This window comes from Pollachius pollachius, assembly GCF_949987615.1.
Source record: "Pollachius pollachius genome assembly, chromosome: 15".
NCBI classification, from domain to species: Eukaryota; Metazoa; Chordata; class Actinopteri; order Gadiformes; family Gadidae; genus Pollachius; species Pollachius pollachius.
In genome coordinates, this window is record NC_136948.1 from 6,046,258 (window position 1) to 6,064,186 (window position 17,929).

At 50.4% G+C, this 17,929-nt stretch overlaps 1 protein-coding gene across 1 annotated transcript in view; it reads right to left on the minus strand.

Annotated features, from left to right (window-relative positions):
* sav1 (salvador family WW domain containing protein 1) overlaps positions 1-7,623 on the minus strand; it is a 7,805-nt gene extending 182 nt beyond the window's left edge. The window contains exons 1-5 of the mRNA XM_079752033.1: positions 7,351-7,623; positions 6,004-6,495; positions 2,261-2,531; positions 1,540-1,695; positions 1-887 (exon numbers count right to left, since the gene is read on the minus strand). The exon at positions 1-887 is cut by the window's left edge and continues 182 nt beyond it. Of these exons, the coding sequence (XP_079608159.1) occupies positions 671-887; positions 1,540-1,695; positions 2,261-2,531; positions 6,004-6,495; positions 7,351-7,444 (1,230 nt within the window). The 5' untranslated portion in view covers positions 7,445-7,623 and the 3' untranslated portion in view covers positions 1-670. The remainder of the gene's footprint in view (positions 888-1,539; positions 1,696-2,260; positions 2,532-6,003; positions 6,496-7,350) is intronic.
* Positions 7,624-17,929: the final 10,306 nt, after the last annotated feature.

The window sequence follows — 17,929 nt, forward strand, 5'->3', positions numbered from 1 at the left end:
CATTCTCGCTGGCCGTGAACCGACCAATCATTTTCATTTCAGTTTATGGAGGCTACAATATACAATGAATGTACAGTAAAATAATATTCGTTAATTAGCGATGATTCATAGACGTTTAATGCAATGAAGCTGCCCTCTCTCGCTCCCCTGAAGGAAAACAATTCAAAAGAGCAGGCGGTTCGCCCCAACCAATGAGAAGTCAGTGTGGCACAGCTCTCGCCCAATCGCAGAGCGGCTGCTTATAAAACAAAGCCCTCCCACAGTATTTTTAGGGAGGGACCAAGAGTCCTCCTTCTGTCCTCCGTCCGTCTTAAGACGCAGCCCGTATTCCTCCCCTCTTCCTCATCTTGGTACGGTCTCTGTGTTGTCATTTTCCCAATGTTGCAGAGAGAGAGAGGAGATAGTGACAAGGCGAGAGAGAGAGAGAGAGGGAGAGAATTTGTTCGTCTCTCTCTCTCTGCTCAGCGGCTGATATAATTGGACCGGGCCAAGGCACAGATGCGTTTGGTAGAAGAGCCAACCAGGAGCCAATCACAATGTCCGAAGAAACCCCACAGACCACTCCGCCATCAACTCCCTCCCCACCACAGCTGCCTCAAAAGGGGTGTATCCTCCACACACACACACACACACACCCACCCTGGGTGGGTCTGGCTGCGCCCACCCCGGGTCACATGTTCCCCATGAAGGCCTGGTTGGCGGCGTGCTGGGCGTACCACTGCTGCTGCTGCTTGCGGGCGTCGGCCTCGGAGAGCAGCGCCTGGCGGTACGCCTCGTAGCTCTTGACGATGAGCTCCAGCTCCTTCATGAAGAGAAGCTTCAGCATGCCCTGGTAGGTGTCCAGGTCGCCTAGCTGGAACAGCTCCCACTTCAGGATGTGGTCGTACCTGGGGGGGTCGGGGCCACGCGGTCAATCCGTGCAACTTTGCGGATGGTAAACGGAGTTCATTTATACGGCGCTCAACTAGCCAGTGGCCATTCAAAGCGCTTTACAACATTGCCTGACATTCACCCATTCATGCACACGTTCACACGCCGGCGGCGGTGACGACCACGCGAGGCGACAGCCGCCTCGTCGGGGGCATTTAGGGCGAGGTGTGGTGCAGGGGACTTTAATTCGGGTGCGAAATCCCGAATTAAAGTGAATATATGGTAACCAAGGCTACCGAAAACGTTGCTTTGCCACGTCTCGCCTGAGGAAAACTGCAGCACTTTCAAACACAACAACGTCTCCCCGTGATGACACACAACGTCACGATCAATCGCTAAATCATGAACAAAAAAACACAAAAACCAACGTTTCAATTGCTGCCGTGCTTCCGAAGTGGAGGCAGCCGTAGCGCCGTGACGTAGCGACAGAACGACGTAGCGGCATGCCGTGGCGACGCGACGTAGCGACGCGACGTAGCGACGCGATGCTTGACGCGTGCAACCTAGCAGAGTGACGTAGCGGAGTGACGTAGCGACGTAGCCCTGTAGTGAGACTGTGTTGGTGGTCGCTGACGTAGCGTGGGGGGGGGGGGGGGGGGGGGTACTGACTTGAGCGGGGCGCGGGCGTAGACCTGCAGCCAGTCGGGGATCTCGGCGGTGTGGTAGGGGTTGGCCGGCACCAAGACGGGCTGGCTCCTCTCAGCCGGGCGGGGCTGGTACACCACGGGGGGGGGCAGCTTGGGGGGCTGGTCGTAGCGCGGGACGCTGAGGTGGGGGGGGGGAGGAGGAGAAGAGGAGGGAAGAAGAGGGAAGAAGAGGGGAGGGAGTTTAACATGTCGGAAAGCTCCAGGCTTTTACGGTAAAGTTGTAAAAAAAATAAGATAAAATAAATCCCATTTTTTTCGCAAATAAGTTATAAAATGCTAAACTTCTAAAATAAAGTTATACACTTCCGAGCTTTTAAATAATTACCCCATTCTAGATCTTTACATACTCATTCCATATGTAAAGCAAGCTCTCAAAACAACAAAACAAACACCCCCATCGTCATCATCACCACACCAAACCACGCCGCCCTGCCCCTCGTCAGCCAATCAGGGTACAGCCAGCGAGACAGACAGCCAGACAGACAGACAGAGGAAACAACACAGACCACCCCCCAAACCACACCCCCCCCGCCCCTCGTCGGCCAATCAGGGTACAGACAGACAGACAGACAGACAGACAGACAGACAGACAGACTCACAGAAAGCGAGACAGACGGACAGACAGAGACAGACAGACAGACAGACCACGCCCCCCATCCCCCCGCCCCTCGTCAGCCAATCACCTGGGGGCGCAGGGGTGGCGGTACTGGGCGCGCTTGTTGACGTGGTCCACGTAGTAGACGCCGAACTCGGCCGACTCCACCTTCTCCCAGCCGGGCGGCAGGCCCTCGCGCTCCAGCGGGTGGCTCCAGTGGGTGGTGTTGGTGTTGTGGTCGATGTAGTACTTCCTGCCCCGGATGGTCCAGTCCACGCTCCAGCCCCCCGGGAGGGGGAGGTCGTCGGCCGCCAGGCTGGACAGGTTCCCCAGGGACTTGGCCTGGATGCGGCCGATGCCTGGGAACACAGAACCGTTAGCGCCGGGCGGGGCTCGTGGAGCCGTCTGGTTCTCAGCAGGGCGCCTTCTGGAGACAGAGAACCTTTCTCTGGGGACAGAGAGCCGTTCTCTGGAGACAGAGAACCGTTCTCTGGGGACAGAGAGCCGTTCTCTGGAGACAGAGAGCCGTTCTCTGGAGACAGAACAGTTCTCTCTAGTTATCACATGGTCATATTCTGGTTCTCCCCAGAGGTGAGCGGTTATCACATGGTCATGTTCTGGTTCTCCCCAGAGGTGAGCGGTTATCACATGGTCATGGAGGGTCTGGTTCTCAGCAGAGCGGTGGAGCGCTCTCTGGAGAGGAAGCACATGTGAGGGTTTTCCTACTGATAAAATAACACACTGTCCCGAGTTCTCACCAATGGAAAACGCTCTCAACAGAGACAGAGAGAGGGACAGAAAGAGATCAAGACCGAGAGAGAGAGACAGAGACAGAGAGACCGACAGAGAGAGAGATAGACAGAGACAGAGACAGAGACAGAGAGCGACAGAGACAGAAAGAGAGGAGACAGACAGAGAAAGCGTGGAGAGTCAGACAGATACAGAAAGAGATGGAGAAAGAGGAGAGGAGAGAGACGGAAAGAGGAGACAGCCAGAGAAAGAGAGGAGAGACAGACAGAGACAGAAAGAGGAGAGGAGAGATAGAAACCGACAGATGAAGAAAGCGACAGCGAAAGAGAGGAGCGAAACAGACCGGACGGAGAGTGAAGTAGAGAGGGAAGAGAGATATCTTTGGGGGAATATTTTGAACAACATCCTGTACGGGAAGAGGTCATGCATAGGTCAAGAATGCGTCCACCATTTTAAAACGGGGTCTCTGAGAGTGGCCAACTGTACAAACAGCAGTAATAGCAGGGAATGCAAGGCAGGGAGAGGGAGCTGCCATCTGAATGCTGCGATGGCTTCAGATCTCTCTCACCACAGAGCCACAAAGACCTGATGCCACAGAGCCTGAGGTCACAGGACCTTAGGCCACAGAGACACAGGACCTTAGGGGACAGGGCTTGAGGCCACACCAGGTCTTGAGGGGATGTCTCGTGTGTCTCTGCTGGGACACACGAGACACACGCTGTCTCGTGCGTCGGATGACCAAGACATGCACTCTCTGATATCATCTATCTCCACACAAAAGACCCACTCATGGGGGGGGGGGAAATATGCATCTTGTGGAAACATGCATCTTGTACGATACTTATGGGGAATGTAACACGATGTCGGTGAATATTGCGATATGCCTAAGAATTCAAAATTCCATTGTAAACAGCCTAGTTGAGGTGAGGGGAACACTAAAATGACTAGAACTCGGTTTTCCCTTGCTGGCGATCAATCCTCATATTTTATAATTTTAAGAGTATATGTTCTCGTTGTGGTTCATCTATACTGTAACACTGTCTCTCACGATAAGTCCTTGTCAGTCATGACAGTGCTATTCAGAGACGATTGATGATAATAATGGATTATCGGCTAGCCCTACCGTCTCAAACTATTTTTACACAAACAATTCGTACTATAGTTCTTCACTGGAATGTGAGACCACACACTCTGGTCTTATGAGTGAGTGAACACTCTGGGGATGAGGATGAATACATGCCGTTGCTCAGAAACGACAAGCATCGCCTCACACACACACGCAAACCTACTCACACGCTTTGCATACTACGTTGCTGGAATAGTATGTGTGTACACACACACACAGTGAGGTCACGCAACAGGTTCTGGGATTCTGCCAGTGAATAATTTGAAGCGTTATGAGCTTGGTGTGTGTGTGTGTGTGTGTGTGTGTGTGTGTGTGTGTGTGTGTGTGTGTGTGTGTGTGTGTGTGTGTGTGTGTGTGTGTGTCTTATGTGACCCCCGCCAGAACTGGGTTCAAAATAACACAATAAACACCTGAGGACGTAAGAGAAGACAAGTGAACTATGTGGAGCAGTGGGGGGGGACACACACACACACACACACACAAACATGTTTGTCTTTCAAAATGGCCGCTGGAATGCTGCTAAATTCCGCGCTGCGGCGACAGCAACAGAACCACCGTGGTTCTCTGCGGTGCTGAATGAAAGGACGGAATGCACTCCTCCTCCTCCTTCACCACTTCATCATCATCATCACTGCCATATACCCCCTGATCTCCTGTCCATGATCCAAACTCCCCAGTGAGGTGGCCAATCGGGAGTCTGACCCGGAGCAACGAGCAGAGCTAACAGTGCTGCTGATGAGGTCATGCAAACGGCCGCAGAAAGACGAGGAAGGACAGAAAACTATTTGTGTCAAACGGTACTTCATGGGACACTGACGTAGACCCAACTGATATTTTAGACAGGCTCAAGATAAAACCTTGTGCTAGACCATTCCGGCTCACAACAGGAAACTGTTGGAGCAGACGTGGAGGTTAGGCTGCTGTTCCCAGGAAGCTAAATTAACTTCACTCCCAAGGCTCTATGACAGAGAGTCATGCAGAATTTACTCTTTAGATGCCATATTCAATTTGACTTGCAGTGAAAACAGAGAGGTCATTAAGCAGCAGGTAGGGGTTGGATAGTGAATACAGAGACAGGTCATCAAGAACAGATAGGGGTTAGAGTCTAACCCCTACCCGTCCTTGATGAACTGTCTGTTTTCACTGTCTACCCATGAATACAGAGAGAGGTCATCGAGAACAGGTAGGGGCTAGACGTCAGTGTGTTGTCACGAGGCCACAGACAGCTGAGAGGGAACATCCTAGACGCCTGGCAGTCCTGAAGTGCCTCAGTCAACATGCCGTGACGCCATCCTCCGAGCTGAGCACGTTTGACTGGGAGGAGTCAAACGTGCCCCCCCCCCCCCACACTTGTTTAGGTCCAGCCCAAACAGGGGTCCAGGCTAAGTGGTAGGCGGGTCTGGGATCGTGCGTCAACATATACACCACAGGAGGTAATCCACTAAGTATAAGGGCTGCGGGATAACAACCGACCCCACACCACTGTCACTGCCCCTCCCTCGTCCTGAAAGTCTGTCCTCACTGTACATTTATGTCTGTGTTGGTGTCTTAGGTAGCGGACCTGTTCCCCCCCCGCCCCCAGCCATCCCTGTGTGGACCTTCACTATACTGAAATGATCGGGGTTAAAAGTCCCCAAAAGTGGGCAAAAGATGCTCACGTTAAACGATCAATTAACGTGGATTAGCTAACCAGGCCATTGCTATGACCAACGTTTTCAGGGAAACAACCCTCCCCACCGTTGCCCGTGGGTACGCACTCGGAGCGAATCAACCGCCCAAGTGAACACCAGACACACTGAGAAAGGCCAGGTTTGAACCCTGGGGGCTTTCTCCATGCCGTGACGTAACCCCTGACCCCCCAGACAGCACAGCTGTACCCCACGAGCATCACCTCTCTCCTTGAGCCTGTCAGCATCCAGCCCAAAACACACACGCCTCTCGCGTTCTTCCCTTACCAGCGGGGGGTCTCGTGGGGGCCGGGGGTGTGTGCAGCGGGGCCAGTCTTTGGAAGTTGTGCTCGTTGGGTTCGTAGTAGCGATAGTCCTCGTGGAAGGGTTCCTGGAGCCGGTGAGGCTGCTGCTGCCGCTGCTGCTGCTGGTTGTCATAGTAGTGTTCCGCCGGAGGGGGGAAATAGTAGCGCCCGGGGTCCCCGTTCTCCGACATGGGGGTCACCTCCGTCAGGAAGGACTGGGCGGAGCCCGCGTACTCCAGGGGGAGGTCTCCCAGGCTGCGGGGGAGATAGGGGGGCGCCGACAGCCGGTGGCTCTCGCGGCGGGCCACCTCGTGGGGGGGCCTCTGGACCGGGGGCCGGAGGAAGCTCTTGTTGCGGGACACCGCCGGCTCCCTGCTGGGCGGGGCCGTGTACGCCGTCGGCCCCGCCTCTGGCATGGGGACCTCCGTGCGTCTTGGAATGGTGGGTCCATGGCGAATAAAAGAGGGCATAAGATCTGCGAAGGGGAGGGAGGTTTTAACAGCGAGTCGACCGGTGCATTAGAGATAGTAATCACAGTCAGGATGAGACATGCGTTTAGCTTGCAGTGGTGGCAAAGTGTTTGATTCCCGCACAAAGCTACGCGTTTGATCTATAAATGACAACATTCACAGCTTACCTCGAAGAATCCTTGAGCAAGACGCCCTGATCCCTACCTGCTTCTTAACGAAATCCATCTGAGTTCACTTTAAAACAAAAAGTGTGTGCAAAAAAATTGACTTAAAATAGCCGTCAATAGATCCGTTGTACTTCGCTTGAGTTAAAGTGCGCCTACCGCTGCCCTACCCTCTACTTCAGGCTATTGACCTAACCACACTTCATACAATAAATAGCTGCTATGTTGCCTCCACAGGTCCTCAGACAGCGATGACACCGCTCCGCCGCGCCTGCCAGCGGGTGTCCCAGCTGGGTTTATTTAGTCAACAAAGCATCTCTACTCGGATGACACTCCCTGGCACGGCTCCCGTGTATCGTAGAAATACAAGTTGTAGCGATTCAGCATGTGCTCGACCGGTACTCTGTCTGTGATCACACCCCGCCGGTGTGGTGTGCATGTTGTTGTACCTTGGGTCCATGATAAATAGTGAGCGAGGGGTTTAGCTTTCAACGCTAGCATCGAGCGGTGGTTGAAGTGACATAAACTCCATAAAGTATGACGAAACATTACTTTTTAGTCAGAGTCATGCAGCCCTGAACGTAATTAGACGTTTACAAAACACAACATCCCTTATGTACTACTTTCATGTTAAGTTACGGTGGAGTTTGCCGAGCTAGCCTAGCGTCGGCTAGCGGGGCTACTTGTTGCGCTTACTTCTCAGGAGCGGCGACGTTTCCTTCTTCACGTATTTCCCGTGGACCTCGGCTGGTTTCGACGCTTCGTTTTTGCTTTTCTTTCGCGAAAGCATAACTCAAGCGTAGGACACATCAACGACGCGGTGCTGTGTCGACACGACAAACTCCCCGAGCCTCGCAGAAATCCCCTTCGAGCCGCAAAGAGTGGAAGGAATACATTTTTGTTACTTTAAATGAGCTAGCAGCTAAAGTTAGCCAGCTAACTTCGGCGACTGGTCTCGTCGCTCCTCCACCAGCCTCCGCTCCGGAACGCCTCCTGCCCGGGCCCCCTCTCCGGAACGCCTCCTGCCCGGGCCCCCTCTCCGGAACGCCTCCTCCCAGCCCGGCCCAATGCGGCCGGGGAGACCGCAGTGCCTCTGCCCCTGTATGCCTAGGACTTCGTTATGGGCTTTCAATCTCCAAAAGTGTTTTTTTTTTGTTGAGACAAAGCATTTGGTGTTGCTTGGCCAGGGTTAATGAAACTATACACTACTATGCTGTTAAAGTATATCCGCTGAAGAAATGTCAAAACCATGAATGCAATGTATTAAACAGGACTGCCAAATCAATTTGTTTGACAAAATTATTTATTGCAGAAATACATTTTCTACCCTGTATTTACCTTTAGTGCATCCTTCATAAATATAGACAATCAGTCCAATATAGTCCTATGTATACAGGCAAAGGCCATCGTGGCCTTTGCCTGTATACAGGCCCTCGATGCGGTTTGTATAGGCATAATTACGTCCTGACAAACATTGAAAGTAAATGTCACATAACATTAAGTTCTTCCATAGTCAAAAGATCACAGGACTATTCGGCTTCCATCATATTTTACATGTCAAACTGGTTTTCTTGTATGTTCTCATATTAGTGTCAATATTATCTCAGGGAAGACAGAGTGACATATTTCAAATGTCTCATCTCTCAAGCAGAAAGAACAAAAATACGTATAGGACACATGCTGTAACACAAATAATACTGTACAGCTTAGAAAGTGCACTTTGGTCAAATAGGAAGCCTATTCTCACAGTGAAAATAAATAGTGTTGTTTACACATTCAGAAGAGTCCACGTTTTTAAACATTAAAAACATATGCTGGATTTGGTCCAACCAAGCCTTATATAAATTATCTCTTGTCGGCAACCAGCTTGAAGCTATTTGGCCCTGAACGGTGAAGTAATGCAAGGCGTGACCACATGAGAAAACAATTTGTAAAGAAAAGAGAAATGCTACCAAGATTTAAGACCGTGGTTTTCAAACGGTGGGGTCGTGACCCTTGACCCATAGGGGCCTTCCTGTAGAGAGTGCATTCCTTTGAAAAACGCTAGACTGCATATGAGAAATGCTAGTTATTTCACCTTTTAGAGAATCTTTTGCTTATTATTTATACCGCGCAAAACGTCGGATGGCTTCTGGGTAAACAGTGACCCCAACAGGTGGGCTCCCGCATGACATTCTGGGGGTCCCTGCTTTTGGGATGACGTTGGCAGGCGTGCACAAAACCGATGACACGAAAAATAAATAGAAAAGTAGACCTTATATGATTAATGTAAGGCAGTTTGTCATCAATAATGTGCTCATGGCTTTGGCATTTCAAGCAAAGTCAAACAATGTTATTAAAAGTTAATAAAAAAAAGTAAAAAAAACCAATAATACTGGATATAAAAAATAGGTACAGCACTTCATTGGCATTCTCTATTAGAGGTCCAACGCCTGCACACACTTCCACATATTACATGGTAGCTTCAGTTAAAGTGCAGGGCTTACTTAACCCATGGGTCAGGACCCCAAACGTGTCAGACAACGCACAGGACACTCAAAATGGCCGCCTCAGCACCCCTTCCTGACCGGAAGAAGAGCGGTCGGGTTCAGGAGCACTTGGAGCGGTAGCTGGCCGGGGACGGTGGGGCGGGGCTTAGGTCCCGCATGATCTTGCCCAGGCTGGAGATCTTCTGCTCCAGCAGGTAGTTCTTGTTCTCCACCATGTGCTGCTGCTGCTCTGTGTGCTTCAGGGCCTTCAGCAGGTGGCTGTTCTCCACGTACAGGTCCTGGATCAGCACGTCCGCCCGGCTGTTCTTACGGAGCTGGAGGAGACGGGGAGAGGAGGGGAGGGGAGGGGAGGAGAGAGACAGGGTCCCATTCAGCCAGGAGGTACATGAGGCATTATTATACACTGGGTTTTAGAGCGCTTTTCAAAAGGAAGATACAAAGGGCTTGACATGGGAAAAGATATATATATAGATGTAGCTTAAAAACAGCATTGTATATTTACACAATGCGTGCGGCCTATGAACAGCATTGTATATTTACACAATGTAGCTTAAAAACAGCATTGTATATCTACACACTATATCTAGATAAAACACAGCATTATATATAAATACACATACACACAATATATGTCAATAAAAAGACTCCCAAATACCATCTACACACAAAGCTCATCCATGAACGTGAACCTAGTTTCCGGCGCCAGGTTTTAGTGTTCGTATGGTAGGGTTAGAAGGTTTACCTGATCCTTTAGTTGAGCCACCTTTTCTCTGAGCAGCAGCTTCACGTTGTGCAGAGTCAGCTCAATCTCCCTCATTCGCTCCTCCATCTTCTTCATCTTCCTCTCCCTCTCATCCTGATATGGGGGGGGGGGGGGGGGGGGGGGGGGAGGTGGGAACTATTATCCATCATTCAGGTTGAAAGTCAGCTGATCTAAATATGGTGCCTAAACATTATTAGTGTTTTGATTAAACGTGTTTGGGAATAGATGAGTAATTTCACACGGCAAGGCCAATTGTATTCGAGCTAGATGCTTTATTTGGTTCAGGTATAGAAGTTATTCCAGTACAATTATGATGAGGATACTGCATTCGATAATAAAATAACTTGGTTAAAAAAATAAATACATTGGATAAACAGTATAAAAAGAGAACTACGTTGATTTGGATAGTGCTGCAAACAAAATAATTTAATTCATAAATAAATCATAAGTAAAATTAAATATTGAACACTAAAATAAAATAAATAATACATGGAAATGTAGTGCGACAGAACCTTGAGTTATTAAAACACATTAAGTCAAATAACGGAAAATACGCAACACAACACACAGCCTCCATCTTTGAGGAGACGGGTGTCGTGTGTATTCTCCGACACGTTGACACAAAGAGAAGAGACACTCGCATAAAGTTGTGCTTTAACTGTTTGACATACTCGGTTAAAACCAACCGACCGCTGGATTCACTTGGCAGTGCAGGCTTTAAGGAGCCGCGAAACACTGACCCTAAACCTCTCAGACGGAGAGATAAACAAACATTCATGAACGCTTCGTGAAATACTCCCTTGTATCCCACGCTTAGTAAACCACAGAAGAAAACCAAACGTGACAAGGATAGACGGACAGAAACAACAACACTGATTAGACATTATTAGTTGGAAGAAAAGTATCTCACACACATTGTTTAAGGACTAGATCAACAGGTTGGAATTGCTGATTGTTAAGAAGGCGGTTGGAGATAGACGCAAGATAGTTTCCAATGACCTCCAGGCCAAGGTCGCGATAGATTTAGGCTTTAAGAAAGACACCCTGACTTAACCGTTGACATCAACAGTACCAGTGCATAACGGAACATTCCCAGAAGTCATCTGTTAAAAAAGACAAACATTCAAGTATACAAATACTACCAAAAGCAGAAACGCAGCATATTCTGGTCAGCATTTTGTCAGACAGGTCTCCCGGACAAACTTTGACCTTTGATTCACTAAGTTGTTTAAAATCCTTCCTTTGGAAAAACACAACATTTCTCTGCGTTTGTCTGCCACCTAGCAGCAGTGAAATACAACTACACATTCGTGCCATTGACAAGGTAGGGTTTCTAGGTAGATATCCGAACCGGCAAACCATTGGACAGCAAGTGTAAAAAAGAGCCCTAGCTAGCCAACGTTCGTTTCCATCAGGCGGGGGCAGAGGGAGATGCGGCCAGTCTTGCGAGTGAGAGGTTAGCGTTAGCAGGGGTTAGCATGGCGGTAGCGTGGCGTTAGCACTGGAGCAAGGCGCTGGTGTCACAGTCCACCAATCCGCCGGTAGCTGTCGGTGTGAGCGGCCCGCTGCTCCACCACGACCCCCTGAAGAGAGAAGGTAGGTTCACTACACCGAGAGTCCCCAGCCCTTCCCCACCGGCCACAGAAAACAGAAACAATATCCACCTGAACGGCCCGCTAACAGACCTCCTCCATGCTACGTTAAACCGCGATACGTCTGGACCACTGATGCTAATGCAGACATGACAACAACGGCTAGACTAAAGACACCACAGTGAACCAGGAGTGGGTGCTGCTAGCCACCGGTGAGCTAATGCTAATGAGCTAATGGTAATGAGCTGGGACGGATGGGGGTGGAGCTACAGGTGACATGAAGGGGGGTGAGACAGGCAACCACCCCGGGAAGAAGGAAATGAAATGAGAAGCCGCGCTACATTCGCCGACTCGTGAAAGAGCGGGAAAATCAGGCCACACCCCCGCTCCCCCATGGAGCCAAAACCAAACTTTGTGGAATGACAACAAGCCCCGCACACACACACACACACACACACACACACACACACACACACATACACACACACACACACACACACACACACACACACACACACACACACAGCTGTGATGCCAAAGAGGTGGTTTGTGGAGTAGGATGGGAATGTGAGGCAAACCTCCACAAGACCGAGGTTGAGAAATGGCCGACGGGGAAATGAGAAAGGTGCTCTGCATGGTGCAGAAATGTAGACGCACGACTAGTGCGCGTGGTTTGAGCTAACAGGAAGACAGCGTAGCGTCTGGGGGTACCTGCATGTGGTCGGGGTCCTCCCCGCGGGGGGGTCCTCTCTGAGCCCGGTGAGGAGACCCGGGCAGCAGACCCACCAGCTGGGCCTGGAAGGCCTGGGGAGGGACAGGAGAAGGATGGTGGGGGGGGGGGGTGGATCAGAACCCCAGTACTCACACACATGGGAATCTATCCTTAACCGGCCAGCACCTAATCACCGATTTAAAATGTTTTGCATGCATGCATGTATATATATTATGGCACCCATTGCACTCCTTTTTTCTTTTTCAGACATGTTTTTGTGTTAAGGATAGGCGCCACTTTCCTTCCACTGTGCAGTTGATTAAATGCCAACACCAAAGCTTCCAAAGATAACCTTTTGGTGTCCACGTTTACATATACTTACACATTTTCCTGAGTTAAATATTGCTATGGGGACACTAGCCGCAGTATAACTCGGTATCGGACATAAATCAGCTAGCTCCTCCTAGCTGATTGTTGATGTGTCCCTGAGCAAGACACTTAACCCTAACTGCTCCTGACGAGCTGGCTGTCGCCGTGCATGGTTGACTCTGCCGTCGGTGTGTCAATGTGTATATTAACCGATGTAAGTCGCTTTTGATAAAAGCGTCTGCTAAATGCCCTAATTGTAATTGTAATAAAGAAAACCAGGGCTGTCGGCCCGTCCCTAATGGTGAGCGTGTCCGTGGTGGGTGGTGAACCCAGGAGAGGGAGCCTCATCCCTGTCCTGGGTGGAACACAGGTACCGGGTACGTACCTCTATCAGCTGGGTGGACAGACGGGCCGTCTGGGCCTTCAGAACCTCGTTCTCTTGGCGGAGACTCTCCAGCTCTCCGTAAGACTCTCCTGCTCCTCCACAGCTCTGAGAACATCACCAACCGTCCCTCAGATGACTTCACATGACGGCAGTAACATACACACTATACGATAGTACCGGTGGCCAGTGTTGAACAGTGTGAACTGAACTTTGACATAGCCCTTGTGAAGTGTGAACTTGCACAACAATGCCGGTATCATGGATTGAAACAAGCGTTCAATTGATTGAAACATCACATGACCACAGCAAAACATTCATGTATGTAAATTTACATATCTACTACACAATGGCACCACTATAATGGATTGAAACCAACATTTGTAGAATAACTCAATAGATGGTCCACAAGAGGAAATCAACAGACTAAAGGCGAAGCTATCCTCACTGTGTGGGCGTGTCTGTGTGTGGGCGTGTCTAAGGGCGTGTCTGTGTGTGTGTGTGTCGGAGTGTGTGTGGGCGTGTCTATGGGCGTGTCTTATGTGTGGGCGTATCTATGGGCGTGTCTGTGGGCGTGTCTATGGCCGTGTCTGTGTGTAGTGGAGGTGTTCACCTCGCTCAGGTTCTTCTTCACCTCCAGCTGCTGCTTCAGGGAGGAGTTCTCCTGCTCCAGGACCTTGACCAGACCCCCGTGGTTCTGCTGCTTCAGGGACACCATGGAGCTCTCCAGCTGGCGTACCTGACAGTAGCCACAGGGAAGGGCTTAGGACCAAACCTCTGATGTTTTTATACCAAGTGACTCTTCCTACAGTAAAGAGCCTATTAGCCCACTCTTTTGAGTTGGGCAGTATGAGAAGCGTCTGTCGATAAAGTTACATTATCTGTGTACCAGGTTTACAACTGTTATACTTGACTCCCAGTTCAATGGTTCGGGGTTCTTTGTCCTTAGTCCACCTGTAGGCATCCTGGAGCAAGTTGCCCCATAACTCCTAACTGAACCTCAAGGACTTCTGCTACCTGAACTGTAGGATGCTCTGGATAAAGGCTTCTGCTAAATTAATGAATGAATCTCTGCATGAGGAGCTCACCTCGTCTCTGAGGTGCCCCAGGTCTAAATGAATGAATGTCTGCATAAGGAGCTCACCTTGTCTCTGAGGTGCCCCAGGTCTAAATGAATGAATGAATGAATGTCTGCATGAGGAGCTCACCTTGTCTCTGAGGTGCCCCAGGTCTAAATGAATGAGTGAATGTCTGCATGAGGAGCTCACCTTGTCTCTGAGGTGCCCCAGGTGTAAATGAATGAATGAATGAATGAATGTCTGCATGAGGAGCTCACCTTGTCTCTGAGGTGCCCCAGGTGTAAATGAATGAATGAATGAATGAGGAGCTCACCGTGTCTCTGAGGGGCCCCAGGTCTAAATGAATGAGTGAATGTCTGCATGAGGAGCTCACCGTGTCTCTGAGGTGCCCCAGGTCGCCCCTGCAGTGGAGGAGCTCCACCTGCAGCCTCTGGTTCTCCTGCCTCAGCAGCTGCCCCTCCTGCTCCTGGAGCAGGGTCAGCTCCTCGCGGTGCAGCTTCTTGTGCTCCTGGAACCCTCCGGTGTAGGCCAGCTCCAGGATCTGGACCTGGACCCGGGGAGGGGAGAGGTCAGGACCTATTGAGGACCTATTGCCTCAGTCCAGTGAGCTTTAGTCCCAGGGACCCAACCTCGTGGTGGTGGAACGAGCTCCCATCCAATATCGGGACAGCAGAGTCGCCCACCAGCTCCACAGAAGACCCAAGAACCATTTGTTCAGAGTTTAGCTGGACTCTGCATAGCCTCCCCTGTTACCCCCCTACCCCCCTCTTACGCACTTATTGTTATGATTTACATCCTGGCACTTAAAAATAGAACACAGCATTGTGTGCAGCATCTTGTCCTAGCTATCGTTGTGGTGATAAAACCATGTTTAAAACCAACATCTTGTGTCTTGGCTTCAGGAGCCCTGGGGGGTGACTGACCTTGTTGTGGGCGTTCTGCAGCTGCTTGTGCAGGGAGACCACCTCCTGCCGCAGGGCGTCCGTCTCCTGCTGGGTGAAGCGCAGGTCGGCCTTCAGACGGGAGGCCTGGAGGGTGGAGGTCTGGACCACTCCGTCCAGCGTCTCCACCTGACGCGCGCACGTGCACACGCACACGCACGCGCACACGCACACGCACACACACACACACACACGTTGAGAGGAGGACCAGGAGAAGAGATGTGAAAAAATGTACGAGTTCTTCGGAATAAATCTGCCTTTGAAAAAATTAAATGTATCATATTCTTGGTCAACCTAAAAATAGAAAAGAGTTTTATACTTGAGCGAGAAGACTCAATCCCAAGGAGATAAGATAAATGCTGAGAGGTTTAACTTATAACAACACGATTCAGGCGCTGCAGGATAGCGTAGCGTCTACGGGGCTCGACCCCCCGCCGACAGGGCCGTGAGTTCGATCCCCAAACGTCCACAGCTCCTTACGTCGGATAAAAGCGTCTAAACTTAAGGAAGGCTGAATGAGCTCAGGGTCGTACCTTCTCCTGAGCTCCGGCCAGCTGGCTGTGCAGCGCTTGGGCCTCTTTGTCCATAGTCCTGCGCTCCTTCAGCAGCTGGCTGAGCTGCTCCTCCATCACGCCCGCCCTGGTCCCCTGAAACAGAAGAAACACGACCAGGGGGTTAGCAACACACTGCATACCGGCTCAAATATTAAACCCGTGCCCCTCATGATTGCAGAACGTTAATAGAGTTACATATGTTTTATAATAGAGTATAGAGTATGGCCATGCCCTTAATTCAAGGGTCCTTGCACTAGGGGCTAGAAGCTAATTTGGCGGGAACTATCAGATATGAAGTGACCACCTCCACCACCACCACCACGGCCGGACGCCTACCTTCTCTCCGAGGGCGGAGAGCTGCTCCTCCAGCTCTCCGTTCTTCTCCTCAAGCCGGCCGGCTTCCTCCAGAGACTTGGTCAACTCTGCCTCCAAGGCGGCCACACAAGCTGCCATCTACCACAACACAACCAGCTAGTTAACCAGCTACCCAATCACAACCGGCTAGTTAACCATCTACCCCATCACAACCGGCTAGTTAACCATCTACCCCAACACAACCGGCTAGTTAACCATCTACCCCATCACAACCGGCTAGTTAACCATCTACCCCAACCCAACCAGCTATTTAACCATCTACCCCAACACAACCGGCTAGTTAACCATCTACCCCAACCCAACCGGCTAGTTAACCATCTACCCCATCACAACCGGCTAGTTAACCATCTACCCCAACACAACCGGCTAGTTAACCATCTACCCCAACACAACTGGCTAGTTAACCATCTACCCCAACACAACCGGCTAGTTAACCATCTACCCCAACCGGCTAGTTAACCATCTACCCCAACCGGCTAGTTAACCATCTACCCCAACACAACCGGCTAGTTAACCATCTACCCCAACCCAACCGGCTCGTTAACCATCTACCCCAACCGGCTCGTTAACCATCTACCCCAACCCAACCGGCTCGTTAACCATCTACCCCAACCGGCTCGTTAACCATCTACCCCAACCGGCTCGTTAACCATCTACCCCAACCGGCTCGTTAACCATCTGCCCCACGCCAAACCGTCCCCATGACGACCAGCCCGGGGGCCTCACCTGGATCCGCTCCTTGGCGGGCGCGGCCTCTCTCCTCTGGTTCTCCTGGATGAGCTCAGCGAGCTGCTGGCTGATCTCCTCCACGTCCGCAGCGTTCTGGAGGTTCTCCTGGGACAGCAGGACGTTGTCCTCCTGCAGACGGTCGCCGCGGGAACGCAGGTCTGAGATCTGAGGGGGGGGGGGGCATCCCACAGGAGGGATTAGAGCGCTTCAATGTGTGCACGTCAACTACTGGACACTGTTGGACGCACGCACAGTCATGAGAGGATTTAGAGTTTTTATCTTTCTATATTTTTGGTTATTTTTGTACTCTTATTCAAGGTCAAATCAAAGTAAAAGTCTGCTTTATTGTCAATTGCAACTACTGTACCAGACAAATACAAGAACCGAAACTTCATTCATCTCTGACCCACGGTGCATGTGTATAAAGGATCAAATAAAATTTGGTCAATTAAATAAAATAAGTAATATTTACATTAACTAAATTCTAAATAGTTCAAAATGGTCTGGAGTGCAAGGTAGGCAAATGTGTTTCATTGTTTTTCCTATTTAGACTACTGTTAGAAAGCCAGGCAGTGGCTAGAATAATAATTTGTTGATATGCATACCTGTTTCTGAAATTCCTGCGCCATATTCTCAGCTTCAGTCTTCTCTTTCTGGAAGTCTTCCAGCTGTTGCCTGAAAAACAGATGAAAGAAAAAGGTAGATATCAGCAAAGTGAACTGCAGCAAACATGACATTCAAGTGTTTTATGCCAGGCCAACATCGCCATCTTCTCACCGAAGGTCTACGTTGGCCCCTTTCAGGTCCTCGTCCTTCAGCACTGTGATCTTCTGACTGAGGTTTACGTTTTCTTCCTCGAGTCGACTGACCTCAGATCTGATTGTGTCGGAGACAAAATGGCCGTCAGATCATTGAAGGCTCAACACAAAATGGGATGTAAAAAAAACAAACACAAAAACGGATTTGTATATTTCATAACACAGCAAACACAATTTTAAACAGAAGGAAGACTTAATCCACAAACAAACCAAAATGACTAGTAGCCATTTGTACAACGACTGACCTATTAGGGGTTAACTACTCACAACCTCTCGTGGTTAACTACCTATTCACCGTACAACACAGGATCCATTAAAGGGGGAACGAGGGTCCAACACAGCCACCATGGGGGCACCGTACCCGGGGTAGAGGAGGAGCTGGAGGGAGGCTACGGAACATCACACCCAGAGGAAGGAGGTCACAACGCTGGGGGGCGAGGCGGGGTGCTGGGGGTCTATCCTGGTCCTCCTG